Raw genomic sequence first — 25,066 nt, 5'->3', positions numbered from 1 at the left:
GGGTTGTATTGCACACTGCAGCTTTCCATGAAACAGAACAATATTTCCCAGACCGGGCCAATCTTCACAGCGAATATCTCGGTATTCTTGAACAAACTTTGTGCAATGAAAGTCTATAGATCATATCGATTCCATAATATGGTTCCGTATGGTGAGCGTATCATTGACTGTTGGATATAGGCTCGGAACTACCAACGGCCCACGTGTTGCCATGTAAACACAGCCCCTAAAAAACAAATGCAAAAGAGCTCAATGACGCAAATTTGGCGTACTAGGAAAGTATCAATTTTTGCTTGAGAAAGCTCCAAAAAAAATTGTCCTGGGATGCCTAAGTTGTGAAATACAAGGGCCGAAATACAATAAAGGAAAATGTAGACAGGAAGCTTGCGCCAAAGTAAACATCTGTGAAAGACAGCAAATCGTAGGCTTTTGTTGAAAGCAGATGGGCACTCCTAACAACGAAAAGAGATAGACAGTATTCAAGTACGGTTCATGCTTGAACGGGGAAAAGAAATAGCAATACTGCTCTCATCCTGTACCAGTATCAACTATATTGATAATTCAAGCTGCACGGAATTTGGTTGTTTCTCAACCTCGATCAAGTACCACGACCAGAAAACGTTGAAAGAGACCCAGGAACTGTTCATGCCAACGTGCTCAGGTATCTGTACCTCTTTCGCCTTGGACAATCTAGAATTGGTGCATGCTGACCGGAAGAGAATCGTCGTGTCAGATCCCCTCGCCTCAACTGGTAAAAAGTAGTGACACGTGACACTGTCGATTCTTCGAAAATCGTTCTGAATAGCATCATCAATTGCGACAACGTCCCAACAACATCACGCACCCCCATGACAGCTATCAAATCGCGATCGAAGCTCATCAGTAACCCTGTTTGTCCCCCTAGGTAAGCTCTCTGCGCCAGCGAACGTGCTCAGTCCCTCACAGCGACAGGCCCTCGTCGTCGTGGCTCCCATCCATCTCGTGTCTTCCAGCGGCGACATTCTCCTCGGACGCTGGCGAGGTCACTGGGGCATGAATTCCACGGCAGCAACCTACACGCCACTCGAATGTCTATTGTTATTTCAAACTTTGGTCGCATACGGCACGGAAGAGCAAGATTTCGATCGAATTTCTGGCCTTCTAACGAATAATGATCTGGTCAAGAGCTCGGAGGTGTACGATGCACAGAGATTGAGTGCCGACGCTCTGCGTCAATTATATCTCCAATTATTGCGCGATGAATTAAGGGCGGAGGATGAGGTTGTGGATGACCCGATGTCAAGGAAACGAAAGCTACCAACACCTCCTCCCCCATCGATCAAGGATGCCCAGGAATACAAGGAGAAGTTGCCTTTGGTAGTGGACCGACTCTACGCGCGATATCGAGATGTTATGGTAAAGGCGATTGAGGAAGATGAGAGAAGGTATGCCGCGATTCAGGAAGAGATTCGCGAAATCGAGAGTGGAGAATGGGACGACAAGATACTGGAAGAAGACAGGCTTGTGAATGCAAATGCTACGGAGACACCACAAACGAATGGAGCACAAGAGACACTACCCCAGGAAGCCCGGGAAGAGTCCTCCAAGATGTCCTCCAAGGTGTCCTCCAAGCCAAATACTCCACTGGCGTCCCCAAGACCAGAAGGCTTACCTATCAGCGATGTCCTGAATAGCAAAGATGCTACACCTGTTCCTACCAGAGGCCCAGATCCTCCTAGAGCTCATGGATTCCCTCCCCCGATGAGAACGGGCAGTACCGGGCCACATGGACCTTCTCCTTTACAAGGCTTTCCAGACCAGAGACCACAAGCCCAAGCTGGATATGGGCAAGGGCAGCCTCCATATCAGCCTCAGCATGCTATTCCATCCGGCCAACCGCCAGGAAACTACACACAATGGCAAACACTCTCTCCGTCTCACTTTCAACCTCCAAATGGCCCTAATGCACAATACAATCAACATCAACCACCTCAGATCCATCATCCAAGACCATTCTCCAGTCCCCATGGCATTCCACCTCCTCAACCACATGTACCATCATCGCCAGTCAATCAACATCCTAACCAGATTGTCTTACCTCCTCCAAATGGAATTCACAGACCACCAGGCTCTCCGGCTATGCCTCTTGATGCACTTGCTGATGCAGCGGGCCAGCACCGTGGTTCTGGTTCTCCTCGACCATCACAAGGTCCTCACGGATCGCCAATGATGCAGCAGGAGCCTCATGGATCTCAGATCATACAGCCTCCCCACGGAGCTCCTATGATGCAGTATCCTCCTCACGGGTCTCAAATGATGCAACACAATCAGCAGATATACCCAGGAACCCCTATCATGCAAGGTCCCCCACCTGGTGGCCAATACACACCTCATCAGCGATCACCTTCTGGTAATGGACCGATTCCATTCAATCAACAATACGTACCGTTCCCAGGCAATCAACAATACCCGCCACAACCTCCTCATCGTACGTCGTTTCAGCAACCAAACATCATTCAGCAGCAGCCCAAGACGTACAATTCTCCTTACAATGCGGGCCAAGAGCGCAAAACTTCTATTCTACCACAGACGCCCTTCTCACGGGGGCCACCTCGCCACAGTACTGGAAGCGGAACGGTATGGACGCCAAATCCCACTGGTTCTACACCCAAGAACTTCGTGGCCTTCGATCCCCCAGAGATAGAGCCCCTCAGTCCTGTCCTGGCCCCAGCCAAATCGCCAGAGAAGAAGACCCCGAAAACGCAGACACCAAAGAAGCCTGAACCTACCAAGCCATTGCCATCAGTCGAGCAACCCAAAAAGCAGACCAAACCTAAATTACCTCGTGGCAGTTATCGTGGTCGGGCAGAAAGCACGGCATCATCAGCAATTGCTGACTCTCATCGGAGCCAGTCTGTCATGTCACATGCTGACGAACTTTCGTTGGACAATGAAAACATAACCCGGAACGTCAAGCAAGAAGTCGCAACTCCGGTTGGACTTGATGACGCTGGCGACACTACGGCCGATGAGTTACCTCGACATCCTCGAACCGGACCTTCGCCTGGCAAATCAATGAAGAGGAAGCGGCAGTCTAGTGTTCCATCTGCACCTATCGAACCCAGACCGTCAAATCCACCTACTCAGGTTCTGTGGACGAGAGCCTTTCCAAAGATCTCATCCTCGGCGTTGGAATCGATTGCAGGACATAAGAATGCAAGCACATTCTCGTATCCAGTCAAGGAACGAGATGCACCTGGCTACAAGAATCTCATTCTCCGACCTCAAGATCTGAAATCTATTCGATCAGCAATCATAGCCGGGTCTCGTGCTGCAGCTGCCGTCGTGGCAGAAGATCCAAGTCTCAATGTCAACCCCGCGGCATCAAGTCTTTTGCTACCTATCTCCGAAGATCTCATCCCGCCCAAAGGCATCATCAACTATGCTCAACTGGAGAAGGAGTTGATGCGGATGTTCGCAAACGCCATCATGTTCAACGCGGATCCAGATCGAGGACTCGGTCGACGCTTCCACGAGAATGGGAAGGACAAAGGAGATGTAATCGGTTACGAGTTCGACGTGGATGGGATTGTCAAGGATACCAAGGCTATGTTTGCCGATGTCGAGAAGGTTGTTGGGAGTCTCAGGAGTGCGGAGCGGAGGAGTGAGGAGATGAGGGAGGGTTCAACTGTTAGACAAGCACCTGAGGATGATGATGCGGATGAATTGGCGGGTGATGGAGAGTCACATGTTGGGAATACTGGGACTGTGAAGAGGCGAAGGAAGGCATGAGCGTACTTGGCATTCATAGATGTAGTTTTATAGAACTGTAATCAATACCTGGCGATGAGCCTTATTCTCTTCGAATTTACATGTTTGGTTTCATTGGCATCCAGGAATCAAGTCCTCTCTCAAAGTCGAGTGTTTTCTTTCGGATACTGCCTGAAGAATCTCGGCAGCCGGCTCATCGGGGTTGCAACCTTCAACGCCACTTTGAGATATGTTTCGGCGTTCGGGATAGCTGGTACCTGAAAATATGTTCTTCGTACCAAATCCTTGGAAGGCTTGGAACAGCAAAAAACATCAAAAACTTCTTCCACATCCGCGTATTTACTTACCAACCCTATGACGACTCATGCCCTCGCCCTGCTTCCCCTTCCTCCACGTGCCCTTCAAAACCATGGAACCCCTTCTTGGCACCAAAGATCCAAACATAGAACGCCGCATTACGTAACTCATCCCTTGTCCATGAAAAAAGTCTCAATACTATGGGGTAATACCGCAGCACCACATCCATGATCTATCAAACCAATTTCATCCACTTTCATCACGACATCCGATACCCGTACAAAACCACAAAACCCTTTCCTTACATTCCTTAACCCGCCCCGCTCTGCCCTTGCCAACCCCGCCAAGTCCCCCTCCCCAGCCAAGCAACCCAATCACCCCCCGCACTTTTATAAATCGTGCGTAGCACTGACTAAACTTCGCACCTCGTGCTGCTTGAACCTAGCGCTGTATTACCCCATAGTTTGTTGTCGAGCAGAACACTCTGACCCTACCTAGGTAGGCTCGCTAGGTAGAGGTAGGGATGCGGATGATGAGATGGGAGTTGAGACTGGTACCTGTACGACAGGAAGATGGGAGAGCGTTTTTGGTGCACGATTTATAATAGCTGGGGAAGGGACTGGGCTGATTGGATGTCTGGGGAGGGGGGAGGGGCCTTGGAACGGTTATGGGTCAGGGAAAGGCAAATTTGTTTCGATTGTGTCGTGATGACGAGGATGGGGATGCTTGGACGGGAGAGTCAGTCAGTCAGTCAGTCACTCAGGCATTTGAGGCGAATGGAACAGCTGTAAGTCTAGATCTCTGATGCACCTGCATCGTGAGGGGATTTTTCCTGTCATTCATATATAAGCGGTCATCCGGATTGTGGTTGGATTTGAGAAAAGTCAACAAACACACATCTGAGCACAGTGAGTTAGTTACCTTATGGAATCCAATCAGCCAATCGTCATCACTATTGTTCTTTGTCCTTAAGCAATTTATTGCTCGGTATTACACAATTACATTTTCTTCATTCTACTTTCAGTACCAGTTTTCACAATGGCTTCATTATCCTTCATGGATTGGGTATCCAGCGTCAGAGGAGCACCAGCTCACGCTGCCGGCTCATCCCCCCTCGAACGTCTCCCTGCCGAGATTCTAACCAGAATCCTACTCTACGTCGCCGCACCCACAATGAGAAAAGGCTGGGATATCCCTCACGCCTTACCAGGTACGATTCAATTCCCATCAAAAACAAAACCCCAAATCTAACAAAAAAAATCCCAGGTGAACATTCCAGCCGTCCAAACAGCCTCCTCCCAACCTTACAAATCTCCCACCGCATCCACGACATCGCCATCTTCATCATGTACCGCGACCCCAACATCCGCACCCCCAAAGTCTCATCCATAACCCGCTTCTTCGAGACGCTGGACCAAAACCCCTCACTAAGCACCTTAATCCGCACCTTCGACATCACGCGCTCTGCACTCTGTGGGTATACCCTCACTCTCGAGAAGATCTCGCGTCTCCCTCGCCTGCGCGATCTCCGCTTATCGCTAAGCCACGTGAAGGATGTGAGGATGCTGCAGAGATTGATGTTTGGGTTCCCGAGTTTGCAGGCACTGACGCTGGATGTGAGTTGTTTGAGTGAGAAGACGAGGATGTTAAGGGGTGCGTTTGAGGGTTTACCGGGGGAGTTGGAGAGTGGTATTGAGAGTTTGAGGTTTGTGGATGGGTCTGGTGCTGGGGGGTTGCATATACCTGGGGTGTTGGAATCTCTCCTCCCGAGAATGAGGAAATTGCGAGTCCTGGATGTGAGTAGGACGTGTGTGACTGTCGACGCTCTGGTATCGATCCCATCGACTGCGAGACTCACTCATCTTAATGTCTGGGGATGTCGAGATCTTGAATTAGACGAGCTGGTAAATTTCTTGATTTCGCACCCAGCAGTGAAAGATTCACTTGTCGTCCTCAAAGCAGGATATATCGCCGACGGCGCACCACTCAACGAGCGCCAAATCAACACTTTCCTCTCCCAGGCTCCACCCACTCTCCGCTCTCTAGACCTTAGCATGTCGAGTATGGGGCCAAGCAATATCCCATATCTGCAGAAACTATGCAGCCAGCTGGAAGAGTTGAGCGTAGGGCAGAATTTCGACATGTACAATATCGAGAGCATGATATTGAAACCCCGCTACGATTTCGACGACGAGTACCGCTCGTGTCCGGCGCGAGAATTGACTAAAGAGGAGGCTAAGCATGAGGCGATTCTAGAGCCAATGAGGAACGCTGTTGCGATGTGTAGACTACGGCGACGATTGTCTTCCGTGACTGTTTCGGAGTCTAGAGAAGGAAGGAGAGCGAGGGGGTCAACGTTGAGGTATTTGAATCTGAGCTCGATTCCAGCGGAAGAGCAGGGCATGATTAAACAATCTGTGTTGTTTGGCAGGGAGACGGGACCGTTGGAGGTTGTGGAGCTGGCTAATATTCCGTGGGAGGATTTCGAGGTACTGGGGAGGGTGTGTGGTGCTGTTGGGTGGAGGGAGGAGTGGGAGGATAAGAGGGTTTGGGTGGAGAGGTTGTGAGGTGCATGGCGGCTCGCTTATGCTGGTAAACATGGCGTGGTTAGGTGTTACTTGGGGTGCTGGAGTTCAAAAGGAGAGATAGCCAAAAGTTGGAATTGTAGATGTATAGTTAATATTAATAGATAAAGCACAGGGCAGACTTATCTTACCACTGACACCTATGGTGGCTCGCAGGATCAAAATCCAAATTTCAAAGTCTTCGCTTAAGTCGAGGGCGACAAAACAAAGCACACGAGTCTCAAAAAGGGAATTCCGGACACTTGACACCTAAGTTCTAAGACTTTTATTTGTCACCAAACGTCCTCTTCACAACTCAGACCACCTTGGCGACCCCATCCACCACCCTCCTCCACCTCACTTTTCAAAAACAATCTTATTCCTCAACGCCCCCACCCCCTCCATCTCAACCTCCACCACATCCCCATCCTCCAAAAACCCCTTCGGCTCCATAAACAGCCCCACCCCACTCGGCGTCCCCGTCATAATCAGCGTCCCCCTCCTCAACGTCGTCCCCCTACTTAAATGCGCAATAATCTTCCTCACACTCCAAATCATATCATCCGTCCTCGTCCTCTGCCTCACCACCCCATTAACCCTCGTCTCATAATACAAATCCTGCGGATCGATTCCTCCATCAGCCAGCAAGACACATGGACCGATCGGCGCGAATTTGTCGAAGGATTTGGCATACCCGAATTGGTTGCCTGACACTGAGGCGGGGGCTTGGAAGTTCCGCGCGGAGATGTCGTTCCCGACTGTGTAGCCGAGGACGTGGTCGAGGGCGGAGGATTCGGGGATGTTTTTCCCGGTGCGGGAGATGAGGATGGTGAGTTCGCCTTCGTAGTCGAGTTGGGATTGGGCGGAGGGGTGGATAGGGATGGGTTCGTAGGGGGCGGCGAGGGCGTCGGGGGGTTTGGTGAAGACCATGGGGTATGTGGGGACGGTGAGCTAGATGGAGTGGTTAACTTGACTTGTTCTAGGTAAATCAAGTGGAAGAAGGGATGATGGGATGTGATGGAGTGAAGAGAGTGGAGAGGATTACATTACATTCTTTGGCGTGTTGACCGTAATTCAGACCGATGCATTCGAATATTGGTGTTGATTCTACTGGAGCGAGGAGCTTATCCTGTCAGCCTGTCTACATATCTCTAAAAATGAGAGTATGACCTACCTGCTTGATCGTAGCCTGCTTTCCAGTCTTGCTCAATCCACGATATGGATCTCCCGATAAAACTTCAACAGACTTCCCTTCTAAATTTCCTTTGATATCTGACGCTGTTGGCTCGCCATATTGAATCGTCCCGCTCTGATCAACAAAACGGAGGAATCTCTTGACGCTCATAGTTATTGACTTTCAGAATATTTTCAGTTCTCAGCGAAGTCGAAATCTTGGGTATATCTTGATCAAAAATTTCGGAACGTGATCAACGGAAGAATAAATACTGCCCGCATGTCAACAACTGCAGGGACTATCCGAAACTTTAATCTAGTAAACTCTGACATGTCCGCAATACCCGCATTTCTGTCTTTGGTGAGATATTGGTAAGTGATTGGGTAAGTGATGAGTTGAGGGAGGGGATTGCGGGGTATCCTGGATTACCCCACATCGAATTCGTCCGCTTGAGACAGTTCGCCCGCTTTTTGAATATTTTGACCGCAACTGAGAAATTTGGTTGTGCAGTGTTTGAATGAAATCATAGAACGGGTTCGAGATGCATGAGGTAATTCGGCAAGCAAGATGATTCATTCGATACCACCATAATTCATTAGCTCATCCATTCCCCATCCCCACAGGTTCAGATTCATATCAGGCATCATCGATGGATTCAGGATGTCAAATCGTGGTTCCGCCCACATATTGTTGACGTATCCCTCATTCCCACCGATCCAGCCCGTACTTTGCATACTCACCATCTGGCTCTGAGAACCTTGTACAACCATATCATCCGCCCGAGCTGCAGACAGTAATTGAGAAGGACCGCCAGGCTCACTCTCAGCCCCCCTACTCTCAGCAAACACCTTCAGCTTATTCTCCAACGTCCGGAGTTTAACCCTCAATGCATCCGAAACTCCCCAGAACTCCACGAAAGCATTCAGATTCATCTGCAGGACATCGAGATTGGAGTCTGCCACCCGTGGATCCACCAGCTTGTCGCCAAAGCTCTTGGATACGACCTGTGCTGCGGCGGCGAGCCAGATGGTGCTTGCGAGGAAAGGGTTGGCGTACTGGACGTGGGAGAGTGGGCAATTCCTGAGGAGAGTAACAATGGAGGCTGCGGCAGTGAGGTAGTGGTTCCACGCAGTTTGGTCGAGGGGTGTGAGGGTTGATGAGTCAGTGGTGTTGGTGGATGAGGAGGCCTTCTCGCCGAGGTGGCGGGATGTACTGTCGAAAACTTGGTAGTGGTTCAACATGAAGCGGGAGAGTTGGGTCATGATGTGTACACAGTGCTTGGCGGTATCCGTCTGAAGAGAGCTGCATGAAAAGCTGAGGAATTCTCCTTTGTAGATCAGGTCGGGTGGCAGGGCGGTCGTGAGGCAGTAGAGAGAGTTGGCGAGGATGTCGAGTCCTCGGGGAACTTCACCGGCTTCAACTGCTGAGGCGGCCGAGTATGTTTGTGGGTACGAGAGAAGATGCGCACATCGCACGAGGGCATTCGCGACGATGAACCAAGCTTTTGCACTCGTGTTGCCGCTCTTTTGTAGGCACTTCCACGCCAGAGCTGGATCAGGCTCAAGTCTACAGCTGCTGACGGATTCGTTCGCAAACCAAGCTTCATCATCCACAGGAAGCCAGGTTTCGTTTTCTTTCCAATCGATCGCAGTAGGAAGTCGGCGAATCGTGCTTGCAAAGACATCGAATTCCCAAATCACCCACCACGCACGTCGTTTCTCTTCGTCGAGTGCCGCATTACTGCTGGTTCGGTTGTTTTGAAGTTTGTCGATGAGGTGGAGTTGGAGCTCATAGGCAGTGCGGACGCACGTTCCGAGTGAACGCCATGCGCGACCTCGGACACCTTCGGTGAGTTGTTGGAAAGTGATGTGTAGGAGGGTTTGGAGGAGATGGAGCGGGAAGACTTCGTCGGCACAGTCTTGGATAGCGGTCTCTGTAACTTTGGAGGCGAGATCGTAGAAATGACGAGGAGTGGGGATCTTTAAAGTTGATGCTTTGATAAAGCGTGACGAGAAGCTGAACATTGATGCGACGAGTGCCTGGAGTTGGGTTGATGAGGATATAGCAGAGAGTTTGGCATCGAATGAGGGTTTGTGGAAAAGCGAGAAAGAAGTCATGTTCTGGAAATAGGCGTCCATTCTTCTGTCATCAGCCATGTCTTCGGATTGGAACATAATTGCTTACAGCAATTTATACGCCTCACTTGAGATTTCAAAAGCATTGCAAATGTTCTCAATGACAAGGTGATAGTTCTGACTTCGGTCTCCCTGTCCACTGGCACTAGTCGTGTTCTGAGGAAAGGGTTCATGAGAAAGTTGCAGCAATTGAGACAATGCAAGACCTCTTGACGGCGACCTTTCGATTCTCGGTTCTGTGGAGGGAAGAGACGCCGGCGTAGTAGGCTCTATCGATACAGATCCAGGAGCATGGTTGTTGTTCTGATAGGAGCTCGCTCCACCCTCACTTGAATTGTCCGTCCTAGCTCTTCGACGTTGAAGGACGCCTAGGCAAATCAGAACTCGAGTAATGTTTTACAAGTTGTGCGGGATTTTAACCTGGCTTTGGTCCCGGCTTGTTCGAAACAAGTGGATACGAGCACTCTCGTGAGGTCTTCACACAAGTCCAGCATTTGGGCAGGGAGCGATCACTTGAATGGTTTAGCAACTATTTCCCTGACACAATGCCGATTTACAGACCATTTAATTTTCCGCCTGTCCAATGATTATGGTTAGCGTGATTACTACCTACGGACGGAATTTAAGAGCTGACCTTTTACATCTCTCACATGAGAGGGTTGGCCGTGGAAGTGTGGGTGGAGTGGTAGGTACATCCATTTTTCTGCCGAGCGAAGTAAACAAGAAAGAGCGGTCGAATTACTGGGAGGTCCGTTGATATAGCTGAGAAACGGTGCGTTCGGCCGCGTGTAAGACCGCGAAACGGTCCAATGATGGTGGCTGGCCAAGGAAGATGTTCCGGCCCATGCTTATTATACTGTACCCCGCGATTTGTTCCTGCAGTCAAACTTTCACAGCAAGCCAGTTCTTATTGGAGTCTTTGCAGGTTCGTGAACAGAAGAAAATATTTCTCAAATCAGAAAATACCATCAGTCAAGAGAATTTCCCTGCTTCGGGATTCGGGTAACAGCAATATCCGCGTATCATTCTTGAGTTCCCAAATCAAGTGATCAAATACCAAAACAAAGCACAACAGTCAAAGAACTCCCACCAACTCAATCATTTTCATTATCCATCACACATCCCAAGTCACGTCAAGAAAGTAGCTGGGACCTCCGGGCCTGAAAGAAGTCAGCATAACTCAAAGCTCAGAAACCAATCAACTCACCCCAAACATGCAAATTACCCGGCCCAGCCTGGGTCCTATTGATCGGCGTCATATCATTGACCAAATCCCCATCAACATAATGCTCCATAACAAAACGACTCGGATCAAACCAATAGTCAAAGATCTGACTCCCCATCACATGTCTACCCACTCCCCAGCAATTTTCGTAATTCTTCTCAACCAACCAGTTGTGCCCCAGCATCTGGATATCGAAATCAAAGATCTCGAAACTGGAGTGATGCACGTGGAATTCGGGGCCCTCGAAGAAGAAGAATGTGTGGTGGTCAACCCACTCGGAACCACGGTCCAGATGTAAGAACGTCGTGATGTCCTCTTTCGTATCTGGTGCGTAGATCAGTTCCGTGGGCTTGAGATTGAAGTTCGTGGTGTAGAACTCGTATGCTTTCTTGTAGTTCGTAACGCACAGCCCAAAGTGTCCCAGCTTGTGAACTGGTGCAGGCCCCTTCTTGAATCTCTGGTACTGGTTCACGGGGCGGTTCTTGTTTGTGGGGAAATTGTAGGCAAGCTCTGGGAAGGTCTCTGTGATCTCCACGGGGGTCTGGCCGTACACTAGGTGCCATGGACAGTTGTCCACGGGCTCGTAGAACGTGACTCTCTTCCCGCCTCCTGGAGCATCTGAATCGTGGATTGGTGTCGCGCCTGGAAGAGAAGTTGCCAATTCGAGGTCTTCCATTGATTCAACTACGAAAGCGGCTCCTCCAAACTTGTCTTCCGTTCCTTTGGATGCGCATACTACGAATGGTTCGGTTCCATAGCCGCGGTAGTATATCTTGTTTTCCGTCTTTTGGCAGGGACTTAAACCAAAGTCGAGGAGGAATTGATTGGCTGCTTCAAGATTCTTATGAGTGTAGTAGACATGAGCGATCCGAACAAGGTTGATCTTTTGTTTTGAAGCTGATGGAGACATGGTGTTGATGATTGTTGTAAGTGTTTGAGAGTGTGATGACGCTTGATCAGTTGTTCGTAATTGAGAAAAGAAGGATCATCAGCCAGCGATATATACTCAGCTCTTATTTGCCGTCATTAGATCTCTCCGCCTTTCCGACAGTTTGCCTAATGCATTGAATGACGGTCTTGTAAGACGACAATTGGAGATGTATGTGGGACGGGCATGTGGGGTTGGAAGCGGGTATCGCGGAGAAGAGGGGGAATGCCGGATCTCCTGCTGCACAATGATGCGGGTGAACTCCAGGGGGGAAAGAGATGCCCCGCGAGCGAGTTACGGACAGATGAAAGGCCCGAAATGCGGGGGAGGAGGAGAGGAGTGACAGTGTCATAATTGCAGTTGCATAAGGAGCTACTACAGAGAGAGAGAATCTCCTATATAAAGGGGTAGCGTACTCAGTAGTACGGCCTACAGTACTGAGTCTACGCCTACAATCCCTATATTTCTAACAGCCCCCCTATTCTCTATATCTGTAGTAAATAGAGCCTTCTAAAGCAGTATAGCGCTGAATATTCCCGAAGCGACGCCAGAGTATCGCCGAAGCATTACTGATAACTTGTATTATATAAGGAGCCTCGATTATGCCTCATTAACTCCTGTAATATACTAGTATATATATAGTGCCTATGTCTCCTGTTTTCCTAGGAGTTTAGCAACTTTGCAGTATTAAGGTATATAAAACAGTATAAGAGTGCACCTAAATCGCTCCCTTATTGATAATCTCCTGCTCCTACTACTCTTATTCACCCTTCTTTATAGCTATCTCGCACCTTCCTTTTATAGCTACTAAGATATTCCTTACTAGCCTTCTCTCTAGCCTCTAGGGTATATAAAGGTCGTCCTCTTCTAGTTCTATTTCCTTTCCTTCTTCCTTTAACCGCGGAACAAGATTCGTCTTAACTATTAGGTATAGTGGTTATATATTATGTTTTACTTAATTCGTAGTTATATATTATTATTAAGGAAGATATTTATTAAAGGACTGATTTTCCGCGAAGAATATTCTATTTTTTTATAGGTTCCACTACTAGAAATAGCCTTGATTTATACAGGTCTACTGTTAATTAGCTAACTATTATTAATCTTAGAGTTATTATCAGAGAATCAGTTATTACTAGGTAACCCTATATACATCTTATATCGTTTAAACAATTCTAAAGGTAAAGCTTTCATAAGAGTATCTACTATATTATTATTACTTAGAACATGTTTTACTACTAACTTATTATATAAAACTATATTATCTCGAATATAGAACTAGCGGGTATTAATATACTTTACCTTTAGATAGAATTTCCGTTCTTTTAAAAGAGATTCAGCTCTAGCGTTATTAAGATATAGCGTAGGAATTCGGGATAGCTTTATATCAAGGTCTTTCTATAGCTTAAGTAACTAAGCTACTTCTCTAGAGCTATCACTAGTAGCTATTATCTTAGAATCTAAGCTGGAGAGAGCTATAGACCTTTACCTATTAGTAGCCTAAGAGATTAGACCCCTATAGAACCTTACTATCTATCCTTGGAACAATTTCCTATTATATTCCGTCCCTTATGTAGCGTTAGTCCAAATATCGAATATATCATTATCTAGCTTTCCCCTATATTCTATTCCGATTCTAAACATTATTCCGTTACCTTCTATATATTATAGATATCAGAGGAGAGGTTTCGTGTCTTAGAGGTGAGATTTAAGGGGATTTAATATATACCGCGCCAGCTGGCCTGTTATATAGGCAATATCAGGTCGTATGAGGTTCGAGAGGTATATTAGAGAGCCGATAATCTGCTGAAACAGTGAGATCTCTTCAGGGGAGGCTAGTACAACACCTTCATCTTTAGCTGACTCCCTTAGTACCGTTCCAGCAGCTACAGGTAAGGCATTGCCTCCAGCTGCGGCTATTCCAAACCTTTCTAGTAGCTTTTATATGTAGGCTGTTTGATGAATCCGCAGAGTCTTATTCTTCCTATCCCTCTCAACTTATAGGCCTATAAACGTATCAATAGCTCCGAGGTCTTTACCTTTCCAGGTCTTTAAGAGCTGTTTCTTAAGATATTCGCAGTCGGCAGGGTTACCTATAATCAGTATATCATCGACGAAGACTAATACATACGCTCTATTCTTAAAGATAAAGAGATTAGGGTCAGCCTCTAACGCTTCTAGACCTAGCTTTTCTATCTTATCTTTAATAAAGAGCTACTATTCCCTAGGTACTTATTTCAGGCCGTAGAGAGAGCGTAGGAGCTTCAGATATACGTCTTTCCTTCTATTCAGCTCTAGGTAAAGCTTATTCCATATCTCTAGCGTCTCGTCGTTCGGAATCGTCATATATATATCTTCTTTCAGGTACACGTTCAAGAAGGTAGTGTCGATATTGATATGCTCGATCTCCAGGTCTCTTTTAGCCGTAACAGCGAGTAGTGCTCGTAAGGTAGAATAGCGTATAACGCTCGCGAAGGTATCGAAGTAGTTAAGGCCGTGTTTTTACTCAAAGCCTCTCACTATAAGCCTAGCCTTTCGCCGTACTATAGAGCTATCGGAGTTGATTTTATTGCGTAGAACTAGTCTTAAAGATATTAGTTTCGAGCCGGAGGGAGGCTTACTAAAGCATACTCTATAGGTTCTAGCGCTTTATATAGCCTATAATTCCTTGAGAATAGCGGCCTTCTATTCTACTAGATTCTCCCTTAGAGCCTCTGCGATAGTTATAACCTCAAGAGGTCGTATAAGTTCACCCTCTAGCGTAATTAGCGCTATTTAACAGGTTAGTGCCTTGTTAAGGATTTACTAAGAGTATGGCTTCGTAGTTATCACCTGAGCAGCTTACTCGAAGTGTTGTTTTCTACGCTGTTTCCTACTATATCTTAACAGTAGAGTATTGTTAGACGCGTTTACTAGTTAAGTCTATTCAGGGAGGCGTTAATCAGACGCTCTCTTAGTATCTCCTACTGTGTTTTCTACAGCTAACCTTCCCCTTGAAGGATTTTTAGCTTCTATAGCTAGCCTCTCTCCTAGAGGTCTTTCAGCTTCTATAGCTAGCCTCTCTCTTAAAGGTCTTTCTAAGCCTTCAGTACCCCTAGCTAGCCTCTTAGCAAGTGCTAGACTGGTAGCCGATAGCAGAGGTCTTTCTACTGCCTTGTCACTGCCTTTTAGTGTAGTTTCCTTACTACTAGTGTGTATAAAGTATATTATATACTTGTTAAAGCCGCAGTCGGCTATTTCTAGTTCCTTGAAGGTTTCTACGTTTAGGAGCCTATAGGTTAAGGTATTAGCTATACCTACTAATACGAAACACCCCGGAATCGTCCTTTGCTTCATTTTGCCCTGATATAGCCCTAGTAGATACAAAGGGTACGCTATAGAGCTAAATACTCTTATTTTAGAGAGGTTTGCAGGCCGTCCTCTGTACGCTTCGATTAGAGTGAGTCTAGTGGCTGTTTTATATAGCAAAGCAGTAGTTGGGCGTCTGTTCTTTAGCTTTACCGCCCACTTAATAGCGTAGTACTATATATTCTCGGGCATCTTCGTGTCATAGAGGATTAAGCGTGTAATCTTAGCTAGTTCATATATCTATCGCTCTACGACTCTATTTAGAGAGTATTTATATGAAGGAGAGGTTCAGGAACGATTCCACTCTCTTACAGCTAGTTAATAAACTTAGGACCGAACTCTCCCTTACTATTATCAGTCCTCTAGTAGATAATTATGCGGAATTTACTTTACCCTTAAGTTTCAAGCTATAGCTTTAATTTCCGAATAACTAGTTAAATAGTTAACGCAGACTTATTAACTAAAAGATCTACCTAACACGTCCTTATAGTATTATCTACTACTAAAAGGAAGTATTTATAGCCGCGAATTAAGCGTAGTAAGATACTAGAGATATCAGCGTGTAGTCGACGAATAGGTACGTTAGTTCTACTATCTGACTTCTTATTGAAGTGCTCTTTTATACGGCCTATAAGGTAAGCCTCGTAACACCTCTCTCCCTTTAGCTCCGGAATAGAAATCGGTCTTATTCTGTAACCGCTATAAGTAACTAGTTTCTTTAAATAGGCGTAATTTATATAGCCTAAACGCCTATGGAGTAGATCTGCCTTTATTTCCTCTGTACTAGGCTGACTCTCTATTTGTTCCTTCAGTAGCTTTAAGTCTAACGGAATTACGTTATACGTAACTTGATATCGAGGATTCGTATCCAGAATGTATAAACCTCCGTTTCTTGTGCCTATAAAGGCTAGTTCACTATTCCGGTATCTATTTACTGATGTCTTAGTCAGTTCCGTATTAATTCCTTTATCTGAGAATTAATATATTAATACTAGCTTTATAGCTCCGAAGTCAGGTACGTACTACACGTCTTTAAGGGTTAACCTATTAACAGTAATATCTCTATAACCTTCAGCTGTTAAGTATGAATTAGTCGCTGTTTTAACGTATTTAGCGTTACGCTAGCGCTTAAGTTACTTGAACTCAGCTAGAACTCCACTAAAGTAGCGAGTAACACTAGAGTCGATTTTCCAGATAGATTCTATAATAGAGATTATTAATAAAGCATATTCTATATCTTCAGCGTAGTAAATCTCTTCCGAAGGGAACACAGGATAAGTATCATCGTCTTCAATTTCCTCTATTTTATTAGCGCTATCTCTCGCGTAGGCATTCTCAGCTTCCGTGTAGTCTATATACCAGTAGCCGTAGCCTTTACACTAGGCATACTAATTTCGGCCCAATTTAAGGCGATTTCCTCTCTTTTCCACGCGCCCTCTATATCTCTATTAGCTACCACCCTTACTGTTATTATTCCGTCTTTCCTATCCTCTCCTGTTCTCACGTATATTACCTCTCCCACGTGAGTGGCCTCTACCTCTCTAGCCTCTACTATCTCTACTACCTCTCCCTCTATTATAGCCTCTATTCGCGTAGTTCGCGGCGTTGCTAGTAGCTACAGGTCGAAGCTGTTCTCTCTATTGAATTTAATATTCGTTGAGCTTTCATATAGTATCTCTAAGATCTAGGTCTTACGATTCTAGGGTAAGCGCTATAGTAATCTAAGCTCCGGACGCTAGTAACAACTGCAATAGCTTAAGACGTATATCCTTATTAGTAAGAGGTTTACTATCGCCGCTGAGCTTTACTTTAAAGAGTAAGAGCCTCATAACGTAGTTCTGAAGTATTTCCTCCCCCGGGATATTTCCTCCCCCGGGATAAACTTCATCTTAAAGAAATCGTCTCTTATATTAGTAAAGGCAAGACTCCCTTGAACTACTTTACCTTCGTCTGCGTGAATAGCTTCCTAGAGAGGCTTGGCGTCGTTCAGTTTAATAATATCTCTATACTTAGGAAAGAGAAGCTTAGAGATTGAGTTAACGACTATTTTAAAAGCTTCCTTCTTTTCCTTAGCGTGAGTATTCTACTGATTAATATTATTCGGCACACTAACTTCAGTAAGAACATGATGAAGAACACTAGCCCTAGCTAGCTCTTATTCAGTCTTAAGCTCTTATTCAAAGAAGTTATCGAACTCTAGTAGAGTTTTACCTTTTAAGGCTCCGGCGACGTGGGGAATTAGTGCTTTTAATTGGGATAATATCGTGGCGTAGTAGCAGATACACTAAGAGTTGATAAAGTAGAGATCTTGATAAAAAATAAAGTTTTGAGGTCTTTTTCGATCGATTGGAATTGCTACTATGTCATAATTGCAGTTGTATAAGGAGCTACTACAGAGAGAGAGAATCTCCTATATAAAGGGGTAGCGTACTCAGTAGTACGGCCTATAGTACTGAGTCTACGCCTATAATCCCCATATTTCTAACAGACAGAAATATACTTTGCCCAGAAACTCTAGGTAACCTGCTATCGGGGTGTAGCGAGATTTCGCCTTCGTCCCTTTTTCAGAGCATTTATAATACAAGAAACAACGAACTACTTATCCAAAGGGCACAAAGTAACCTTCTTATACGCGCAAAGCTTCTTAGGAAATGTAGGGACTTTCTCTGAAGCCGTTGTTTTGGAAATCTCGTTTGCAAGTGTATTCTGCAACGCTGCCTACGCTATTCATGAATGCGCTAGCCTAGGATACTAGCTGTCAGGTCCTGTACCTTGCTGGTCTAGCATTTTAGCATGACCAAGGCTGAAGTAAACCTGACATAATCGTTCAAGATGTCTTCGAAATGTCAATATATCTTCTTGTTCGGAGTCTTTGGGTCTCTGATCTTGAGGAAAACCAAACGTAATCATGGCGACGGTCGACAGAAACACTACTGAAGGTCCTGTACCCACGAAGCAGTCGACAGAAATTGTCGAAACTGATCTACTGATCGTTGGAGCTGGTCCAGCTGGAGCAGGACTGGCTTGCTTCCTGGCCCAACATGGTAAATAGAGCTCTCGAGCTTGGGAAACATCTCTAATTTGCATAGGACTGAAAGGAATCATGGTAGCGTCTACCCCCAGCACGGCCGACACACCACGAGCACACATCACAAATATGGCAGCAATGGAATGTCTGCGAGATATCGGACTCGAAGACGAATGTCTGAAAGTCGCCGTACATGGCGATTCCATGCAACATACACGATGGTGTCGAAGTATGGCCGGTGAGGAGTTTGCGAGGATATACTCGTGGGGGAATGACCCCGCGCGGGCAGTGAGTAGCCCGGCATTTTTCCAAGCGAGACATTCTGACTTTCTCCAGGGATTATACGATGCTGCAAGTCCGTGTAATCACACCGATATCCCTCAGACGCTTCTTGAACCTATTCTTGTTGGCCATGCAACTCACAATGGCTTCTCCTGTCGATTCGATACCACATTCCTCTCATTTGAGCGTGAATCGAACGGAACCATTCTCAGTACATTGCAAGACAACCTCACGAAAGCGGTGTACCGGATCAGGTCAAAATACCTGTTTGGATGTGATGGAGCTAGGAGCCAGGTTCTTCGGCAATTGAAAATACCTTCGATTAAGAAGCCAGGTCAGGGTTTAGCGATAAATGTCCTTGTGAAAGTGGATCTATCGCATGTGGTTGAGAATAGGATGGGGAACTTGCATTGGGTTATGAGACCAGATGAAGAGAGTCCGGCTTATAATTGGAGCTGTATTGCTCGTATGGTGAAGCCTTGGAAGGAGTAAGTCAGTAAACGGACACTTTGAAACCTGCTGACGTTTTAGATGGATGTTTATCCTGTTTCCTCATCCTGAAGCTGGTATTGACTTCAATCCTTCTCACGAGGATTACTTGAAATGTGTCAAGTCAATCGTAGGAGATGACTTGATCCCCGTTGAAATCCTCGGAATTTCAAAATGGTTCATCAATGAAATTGTAGCTGAATATTACTCAGACGGCAACATGTAGGGTTGAGATCCTTGTCTCTAAACGTCAACTAATAATCCCAGCTTCTGTCTCGGCGATGCTGTCCACAGACATCCTCCCATCAACGGTCTCGGCTCAAATACCTGTATCCAAGACGCCTACAATCTCGCCTGGAAAATCGCATATGTCATGAAAAGCAAATCCGGACCAGGCCTCCTCAACTCATTCAGTCTCGAACGCCAACCCGTCGGCGCAACAATCGTGACCCGCGCCAACGATGGCCTCCGCGACCACATCCCCGTTTGGGAAGCTCTAGGAATGCTCGATCCCTCCTTATCAACCCGACAAAAGCACTTTGCCGAACTGTCCGAAGCTACACCCGAGGGCATCGCTCGACGGCAGCGCCTCCAGAAGGCAGTGGCTCATACCGCTCATGAGTTTCACGGCGTAGGCGTAGAGATGAATCAGCGCTACACCTCTCCAGCGATCTACCTAGCAGACGAAGGACCTCGTCCTCCTCTGCCAGACGATCCTGTCCTTGATCACCAAGTCACCACTTACCCTGGCAGTCGACTCCCGCATGCTTGGCTCAACACTAAGATGCCTGGCAAGAAATTATCGACTATCGATCTCGCTGGCCATAGTGCATTCTGTCTGCTCACTGACATAGGTGGCTCTGCATGGAAAGAGAGTGCTGCGAAAGTTGCAGGGAAGCTGGGGGTGGAAATCAATGCCTATTCGATTGGATGGGGACAGGATTATGAGGATGTGTATTTTGATTGGGCGAGGAGGAGGGAAGTTGCTGAAGATGGATGTGTTCTTGTAAGGCCGGATCGGTTTGTGGCTTGGCGGTCGATGGGAATGATTGAGGATCCTGAGGAGAAGTTATTGCGTGTTTTGAAGTCGATTTTGGATTTGTGATGGGCAAACAATGAATTCAATGAACTTCTTCATAAGATATCGGAGTCAGGATCTGGGTTTTCGGTGCCGGATAGCCGTACACCACTCCCGTATCCATATAGTGGGAGAATCCGTCTTCCAATCTTGTCTCCATCAGTAAAAGTAAAGCTCTAGGGGATTCATTCTTGCTTATGGATGTAAAGTCCTCACCTCGCTTAAAAACAGCAATGTCAACTCAATAACAATGTTTGACATTTCGAACATTCGGAATATGGCGAAATGCCGATATTTGACTCCATTCACTTTTGGCTGTCGCTTGGATAATCTTTCATTTAATTGCGATGTTTTCCGATGTTTTTCGCTCACATTATCATTGAAGGTCCTGAGTCCGAACCAGTTACACTTTCTCAGCCAGCCCTGCGAGAATGCGACTCTCAACAATTTTCAATTCTAGATCAAGTAAGTGATTATTCCCCTATACTCTGGCGCGTACTTGTGCACAGCTGCAAGGCCCTTCAAGCGCGTTGCTATCAAATCCCTCCTGCATGTATCCTCGCCACGCCTCCTCCACTTTCCAAACTCTTGAACTCTTGAACTCTCAAGACCGGCCCCAAATCTTGCGAAATTTAATTACAGAGTCTCCAGGAAGCCAATATCAGTCATAATAATCGAAAGGAGTTTCGACTTGTTTCGCTAGCATCGTCATGATATCCTCCAGGAAAGCAGCAAAATCTCACCTGACTCAACCCGAACTTTTCGACAACGCTACAACGCCGCAATTCGTGCGAAATTAAACAAGATGATTTGTATAAGCTGGAAGTAATATTTCGCGCAATCTAAATGAAATTCCGATGTATTTCGTTTCCGAGGTGCTTCGATCGCTTCGCCGTTTAGCACTGCATCCCTTCCGTAAGGATCTATTGACTTGAGAGTTTCGACGCTGCGGAAGAAATTCGAAATGTGCGAAATTCAGACATCTAACTATAGAGATATAGAATATATGTTCTGGGTAGTATCAAAAAGTTCCGATGTATTTCGGCCCCGAGATGCTTTCGCTGCTCTACCGATTCTCACTCCTACAATATCCACTTATCGACTGGAGATTTTCGACGCTGCAGAGGAAAATCGAAATCTGCGAAATTCAGAGATCCAATTCTAGGGATATAGGACAGATGGTCTGGGTAGTATAAAAGAGTTCCGATGCATTTCGGCTCCAAAACGCTTTGGTTGCTTCATCACTTAGTAACCCCTCCTCATCGATCCATTGACTGGAGCTTTTCGACGCTGCAAAGTAAACTCGAAATCTGCGGAATCTAGAGGTCTCAGTCTAGAGACATAAGACAGGTATTTGGGATAATAGAACAAGGTTCCGATGAAATTCGACTCTAGGATGATCGAGTCAAAAGACTTAGTTGGAAGACCTCCGCTTTGCTCTGCGAAGTCCTCCCGATGCTGCCATCTCGCCGCAAACTCTACGAAATTATGTTGCTTGAACCTCATGATCTGGGATTATTCCCTTGAGATATCAAAATTAGTTTCGATTCTTTCCGTCTGCAGAATGATTTGGCGGGCGAACTCACTCAAACACTACTTCCTCGCTGACCAGATCATTTCGCTGCTGCCATCTTACCGCAAAATAAACGAAAGTGAGATTTCTCAGTTTGAAGACATGTCTCCTTAACCAGGTTTAAGAAGGAGAAGTTCCCGGAACGTTTCTGTTCTACAGTTTCTAGTGGCAGATTCAAATTCCTGAAGGACAACCTTCCCAGCCAACCAAGCCCTTTCGACAATGCGAAATCGCCCGAAATAGCCCGAAAACATGCGAAACTTTTTTCTTGAAGGCCTAGATAATAGCTTACCTCAACGAGTAGTGTTCTAGTGCTGGGCTTTTATTTTGAAGTCCGGACTTCTAACCATGTATTCCCTCAAGTAATCAGCTACAGTCTTTCGACAATGGAAAGTAGCCGCAATTGATGCGAAAGCTTGTGCTCTGATTCTGAGAGCATTTATAATGCTTTTCGGGAAATATCATATTTGTGATGGTGATTTCGAGGAAGTTAATCTCGTTCTGGGCTCTGGCACGATCTTATGGCAGATGGGAAACAATTTCGAAAGTGCGAGATCTATGGATAAAATCCTATTATGTTCTTTTTCAAGAGATACATGTGTCTTCTCGTCTTTAGCAATTTCGATGCAATGAGAACGACTTGGTGTTCTGGTAACTGTTTGATGGGAATTTATCTTGAGTGATAAGCAGCTCGGAATTTGCGATCATCCCTTTACCGTAACTGTCAGTTGCCACTACGATCTTAGTTCGTAAGCGCCTGAGCGCCCCCTTCAACGCTGTGCCCTGTAAAAGCGTGTTTCTGGCAGTTACGGCAACCCCTTAATCTAGTTATTGACATCTTTGACCAAAAATGTTTCTCCATGTTTAAGTCGGTTTTGGTACGATGAAGAAGATTGAATTGTTGATATTTTGGCATGCATCTTGAACGTTATGAAATAGGCTAAACATAAACAGAAAAGAAAAAAAGAAAACCGAGTGCTTAAGGACCAATCAAGTTGAATGCAGTGACTTCGTAAATATACCATCACATTTTCATAGTAGCTGGCAGACGATCTCACCAGATACAAAACAATGAACTGCATCAAACTAATTTAAGGACTAGGAGGGGATCGAACTCTGCTCACCATACCCCAAGGGATAAGTAATATCAGACTCGAGGGGGTTATGTGAGCACAACCCATCATACGCGAATTCATTCTCTCGCCAAGGACAGTTTAAATTCGCATGCTTGACACGAAGCGGAAAAGGAAGCCCGCCCAGCCACACCGTGAACACCGCTTCGGCTAGTGTAATTAGATGCCTAAGCTCTATGATCTCCTTTGGATCATTGGACATAGGTTTCATGGAAAGCAGGGTAATGAAATGACCTTTTCTCTCTAGTTGTTTATCTCGGATTTCCATCGATAATCTAGGAGAGCCGCCATATCTGCCCCATTCATGCTGAGATCTTCGTCCAGAAAGGCCAAAGTCGTACCTCGTGGCTGAGCCGACGCAGAAAAAGCGGCACGAGTAGCATGGATTTGAGCCTCGACGCTTCAGCAATCGACCGTATACACCAAAATCAGTTGTGTCCTCCCAGTCCAAAGCTTCCAGATCAGAGACTGAAGGTGGTGAAGGTGCGGCGAGGATGTGTCTCACTGGTGTGGGAATTAATTCTAAGATTCGATTGGCCCATATTTCCCTAGGTATTTTCGAAATAACATGATCCCATGAGTCCATCTTGTCTGCGCTGAACAGCCCTTCTAGGATCCGATCAAGCCGGGCTTCAAGAATTGCAGTTTCTTCCACACTAAGATCACAAGACAAATCCGAAGGTAACCACGAGGTTTGACGTTCTCCTTTCTCCCAGAGCTTTCTTATTTCCCGGTAAATACTTCCAGTCTTCCTTCCCATCTCCTTTGCGATCTTAGATTTGTCAGGCACGATCTTCTTGTTAAGGTGTTGAAAGAGGAAGGCGACCTCTTCTGTGCTCCACTTCCCGGTCTTGAATGGCTTGAGGAGTTTTGCTATGTCTTCATGTTCCTCAATCGTGCGCCGAACAACCGGTTTATCTCGTCCAATACGCTTTGCAACTTCCCAGACCTGGACTCCATTCCTTAGGAGTTCACAAGTTTGCTCTATTTCGAGTTTTGTTAGAGGGGAAGCAGCGAGAGTCTGTTTTTTGTTCCGTGGGGTGGATGTCGAGAAAGAAACGGTTCGACATATAGCTGCACCATTGACAGACAGTGTGGAAGCACATAGAAAAAGGGAACAGTGTCGTCGTCTTTCCACCACTCGAGTCATCACCAAGCTGTTGGGCAACAACCCCTTTGAGATGTTTCGGAGTGACATAATTGGCGCCGAAAATCGGGTTGAACTATTAATCAGGAGAGAATACATGCAGCCCGTGTATTTTGAAGCCGCTGTTAAGATATCAGGAGGAATGTCGTTGGAACTTAGTGCATTCTGCACGGACAGATATCGGCTGATATGCTTGCCGCTGAGCGGATGATGGCTGCAAAGTTCATGAATGTTCGGCTTCTGAACTATAAGCAAACTCTATCCAAAGCTAATGCCCCGCCACATGAGCATGTAAGTTTACTGTACCTGGAAAACCGAGAAACCAAAAAAGAAAATGAAAACAGACAAATGTCCTTGAACCACCGAATGAGCCGTGCTAGAGATATTAAGCCGGAATAAGAAATTGTGTCAGGTTGGTCGAGCTGTAGCTGGAATCCCGGACCCGCGCCAGATTGGTGCTGCGGGGTACCTGAACGGGTTCAATTCTCGCTTAGTTTGTTTACTTCCAAGATCTGCACTTAACTTCGTCGAAAATCCTCGAAATCAATCAAAAATCTGCTCTGTCTTAATAATCAGTCTAGTTGGGGTAATCTCTATTTATATTGAATATTTCGCGCCACATTAGACCAAGAAGAGTTACAAATCTCAGGCCAGATCGTCTCACTTCAGCTTACACCCCCCTATTTTTCAATGCTTCGAAAACTATTCATATTACTTGGAATTATTAACGAAACATTTAGTATTCTCTACTTCCATATGAAGCATAGGCTTCTTCGTATGCTGCGACTGTACGGCAAAGCTGGGAGCTCGTGCCTGCCTGGGATTACTTTTGCCTCTCCCCTTTCCGCCCTTTCCTTGTCTCATAATTTCTTCTACTTATTAACATTCATTCTCAAGAATTATCAGTGTATCAGA

The 25,066-nt window shown here is 46.1% G+C and overlaps 6 protein-coding genes across 6 annotated transcripts; 3 read left to right on the top strand and 3 right to left on the bottom strand.

Annotated features, from left to right (window-relative positions):
- Positions 1–1,032: 1,032 nt before the first annotated feature.
- Positions 1,033–3,771, top strand: ONS95_007032 (uncharacterized protein; the record flags this gene model as incomplete). Its single annotated transcript, XM_058500522.1, has 1 exon — positions 1,033–3,771. One exon carries the CDS (start codon positions 1,033–1,035, stop codon positions 3,769–3,771), a length of 2,739 nt encoding a protein of 912 aa, XP_058349338.1.
- Positions 3,772–5,085: 1,314 nt separating this feature from the next.
- ONS95_007031 (uncharacterized protein) lies at positions 5,086–6,614 on the top strand (the record flags this gene model as incomplete). The annotated part of the gene is made up of 2 exons (XM_058500521.1): positions 5,086–5,257; positions 5,314–6,614. 2 exons carry the CDS (start codon positions 5,086–5,088, stop codon positions 6,612–6,614), a joined length of 1,473 nt encoding a protein of 490 aa, XP_058349337.1.
- A 152-nt stretch (positions 6,615–6,766) lies between these two features.
- ONS95_007030 (uncharacterized protein) lies at positions 6,767–7,956 on the bottom strand (the record flags this gene model as incomplete). The annotated part of the gene is made up of 3 exons (XM_058500520.1): positions 6,767–7,562; positions 7,657–7,734; positions 7,786–7,956. The coding sequence occupies 3 exons, from the start codon at positions 7,954–7,956 to the stop codon at positions 6,969–6,971; spliced, it is 843 nt and encodes a 280-aa protein (XP_058349336.1). The 3' UTR covers positions 6,767–6,968.
- Positions 7,957–8,357: 401 nt separating this feature from the next.
- Positions 8,358–10,619, bottom strand: ONS95_007029 (uncharacterized protein; the record flags this gene model as incomplete). The annotated part of the gene is made up of 5 exons (XM_058500519.1): positions 8,358–9,924; positions 9,970–10,288; positions 10,341–10,432; positions 10,482–10,496; positions 10,555–10,619. The coding sequence occupies 5 exons, from the start codon at positions 10,617–10,619 to the stop codon at positions 8,358–8,360; spliced, it is 2,058 nt and encodes a 685-aa protein (XP_058349335.1).
- A 429-nt stretch (positions 10,620–11,048) lies between these two features.
- ONS95_007028 (uncharacterized protein) lies at positions 11,049–12,055 on the bottom strand (the record flags this gene model as incomplete). The annotated part of the gene is made up of 2 exons (XM_058500518.1): positions 11,049–11,080; positions 11,128–12,055. 2 exons carry the CDS (start codon positions 12,053–12,055, stop codon positions 11,049–11,051), a joined length of 960 nt encoding a protein of 319 aa, XP_058349334.1.
- A 5,887-nt stretch (positions 12,056–17,942) lies between these two features.
- Positions 17,943–20,589, top strand: ONS95_007027 (uncharacterized protein). The gene is made up of 5 exons (XM_058500517.1): positions 17,943–18,465; positions 18,511–18,737; positions 18,786–19,219; positions 19,263–19,442; positions 19,488–20,589. The coding sequence occupies exons 1-5, from the start codon at positions 18,330–18,332 to the stop codon at positions 20,323–20,325; spliced, it is 1,815 nt and encodes a 604-aa protein (XP_058349333.1). The 5' UTR covers positions 17,943–18,329; the 3' UTR covers positions 20,326–20,589.
- The last annotated feature ends 4,477 nt before the right edge of the window (positions 20,590–25,066 follow it).

This window comes from Cadophora gregata, assembly GCF_030347475.1.
Source record: "Cadophora gregata isolate MNR1 chromosome Unknown scaffold_19, whole genome shotgun sequence".
Classification (NCBI taxonomy): Eukaryota; Fungi; Ascomycota; class Leotiomycetes; order Helotiales; family Ploettnerulaceae; genus Cadophora; species Cadophora gregata.
This window is presented reverse-complemented; position numbering and strand designations above follow the sequence as displayed.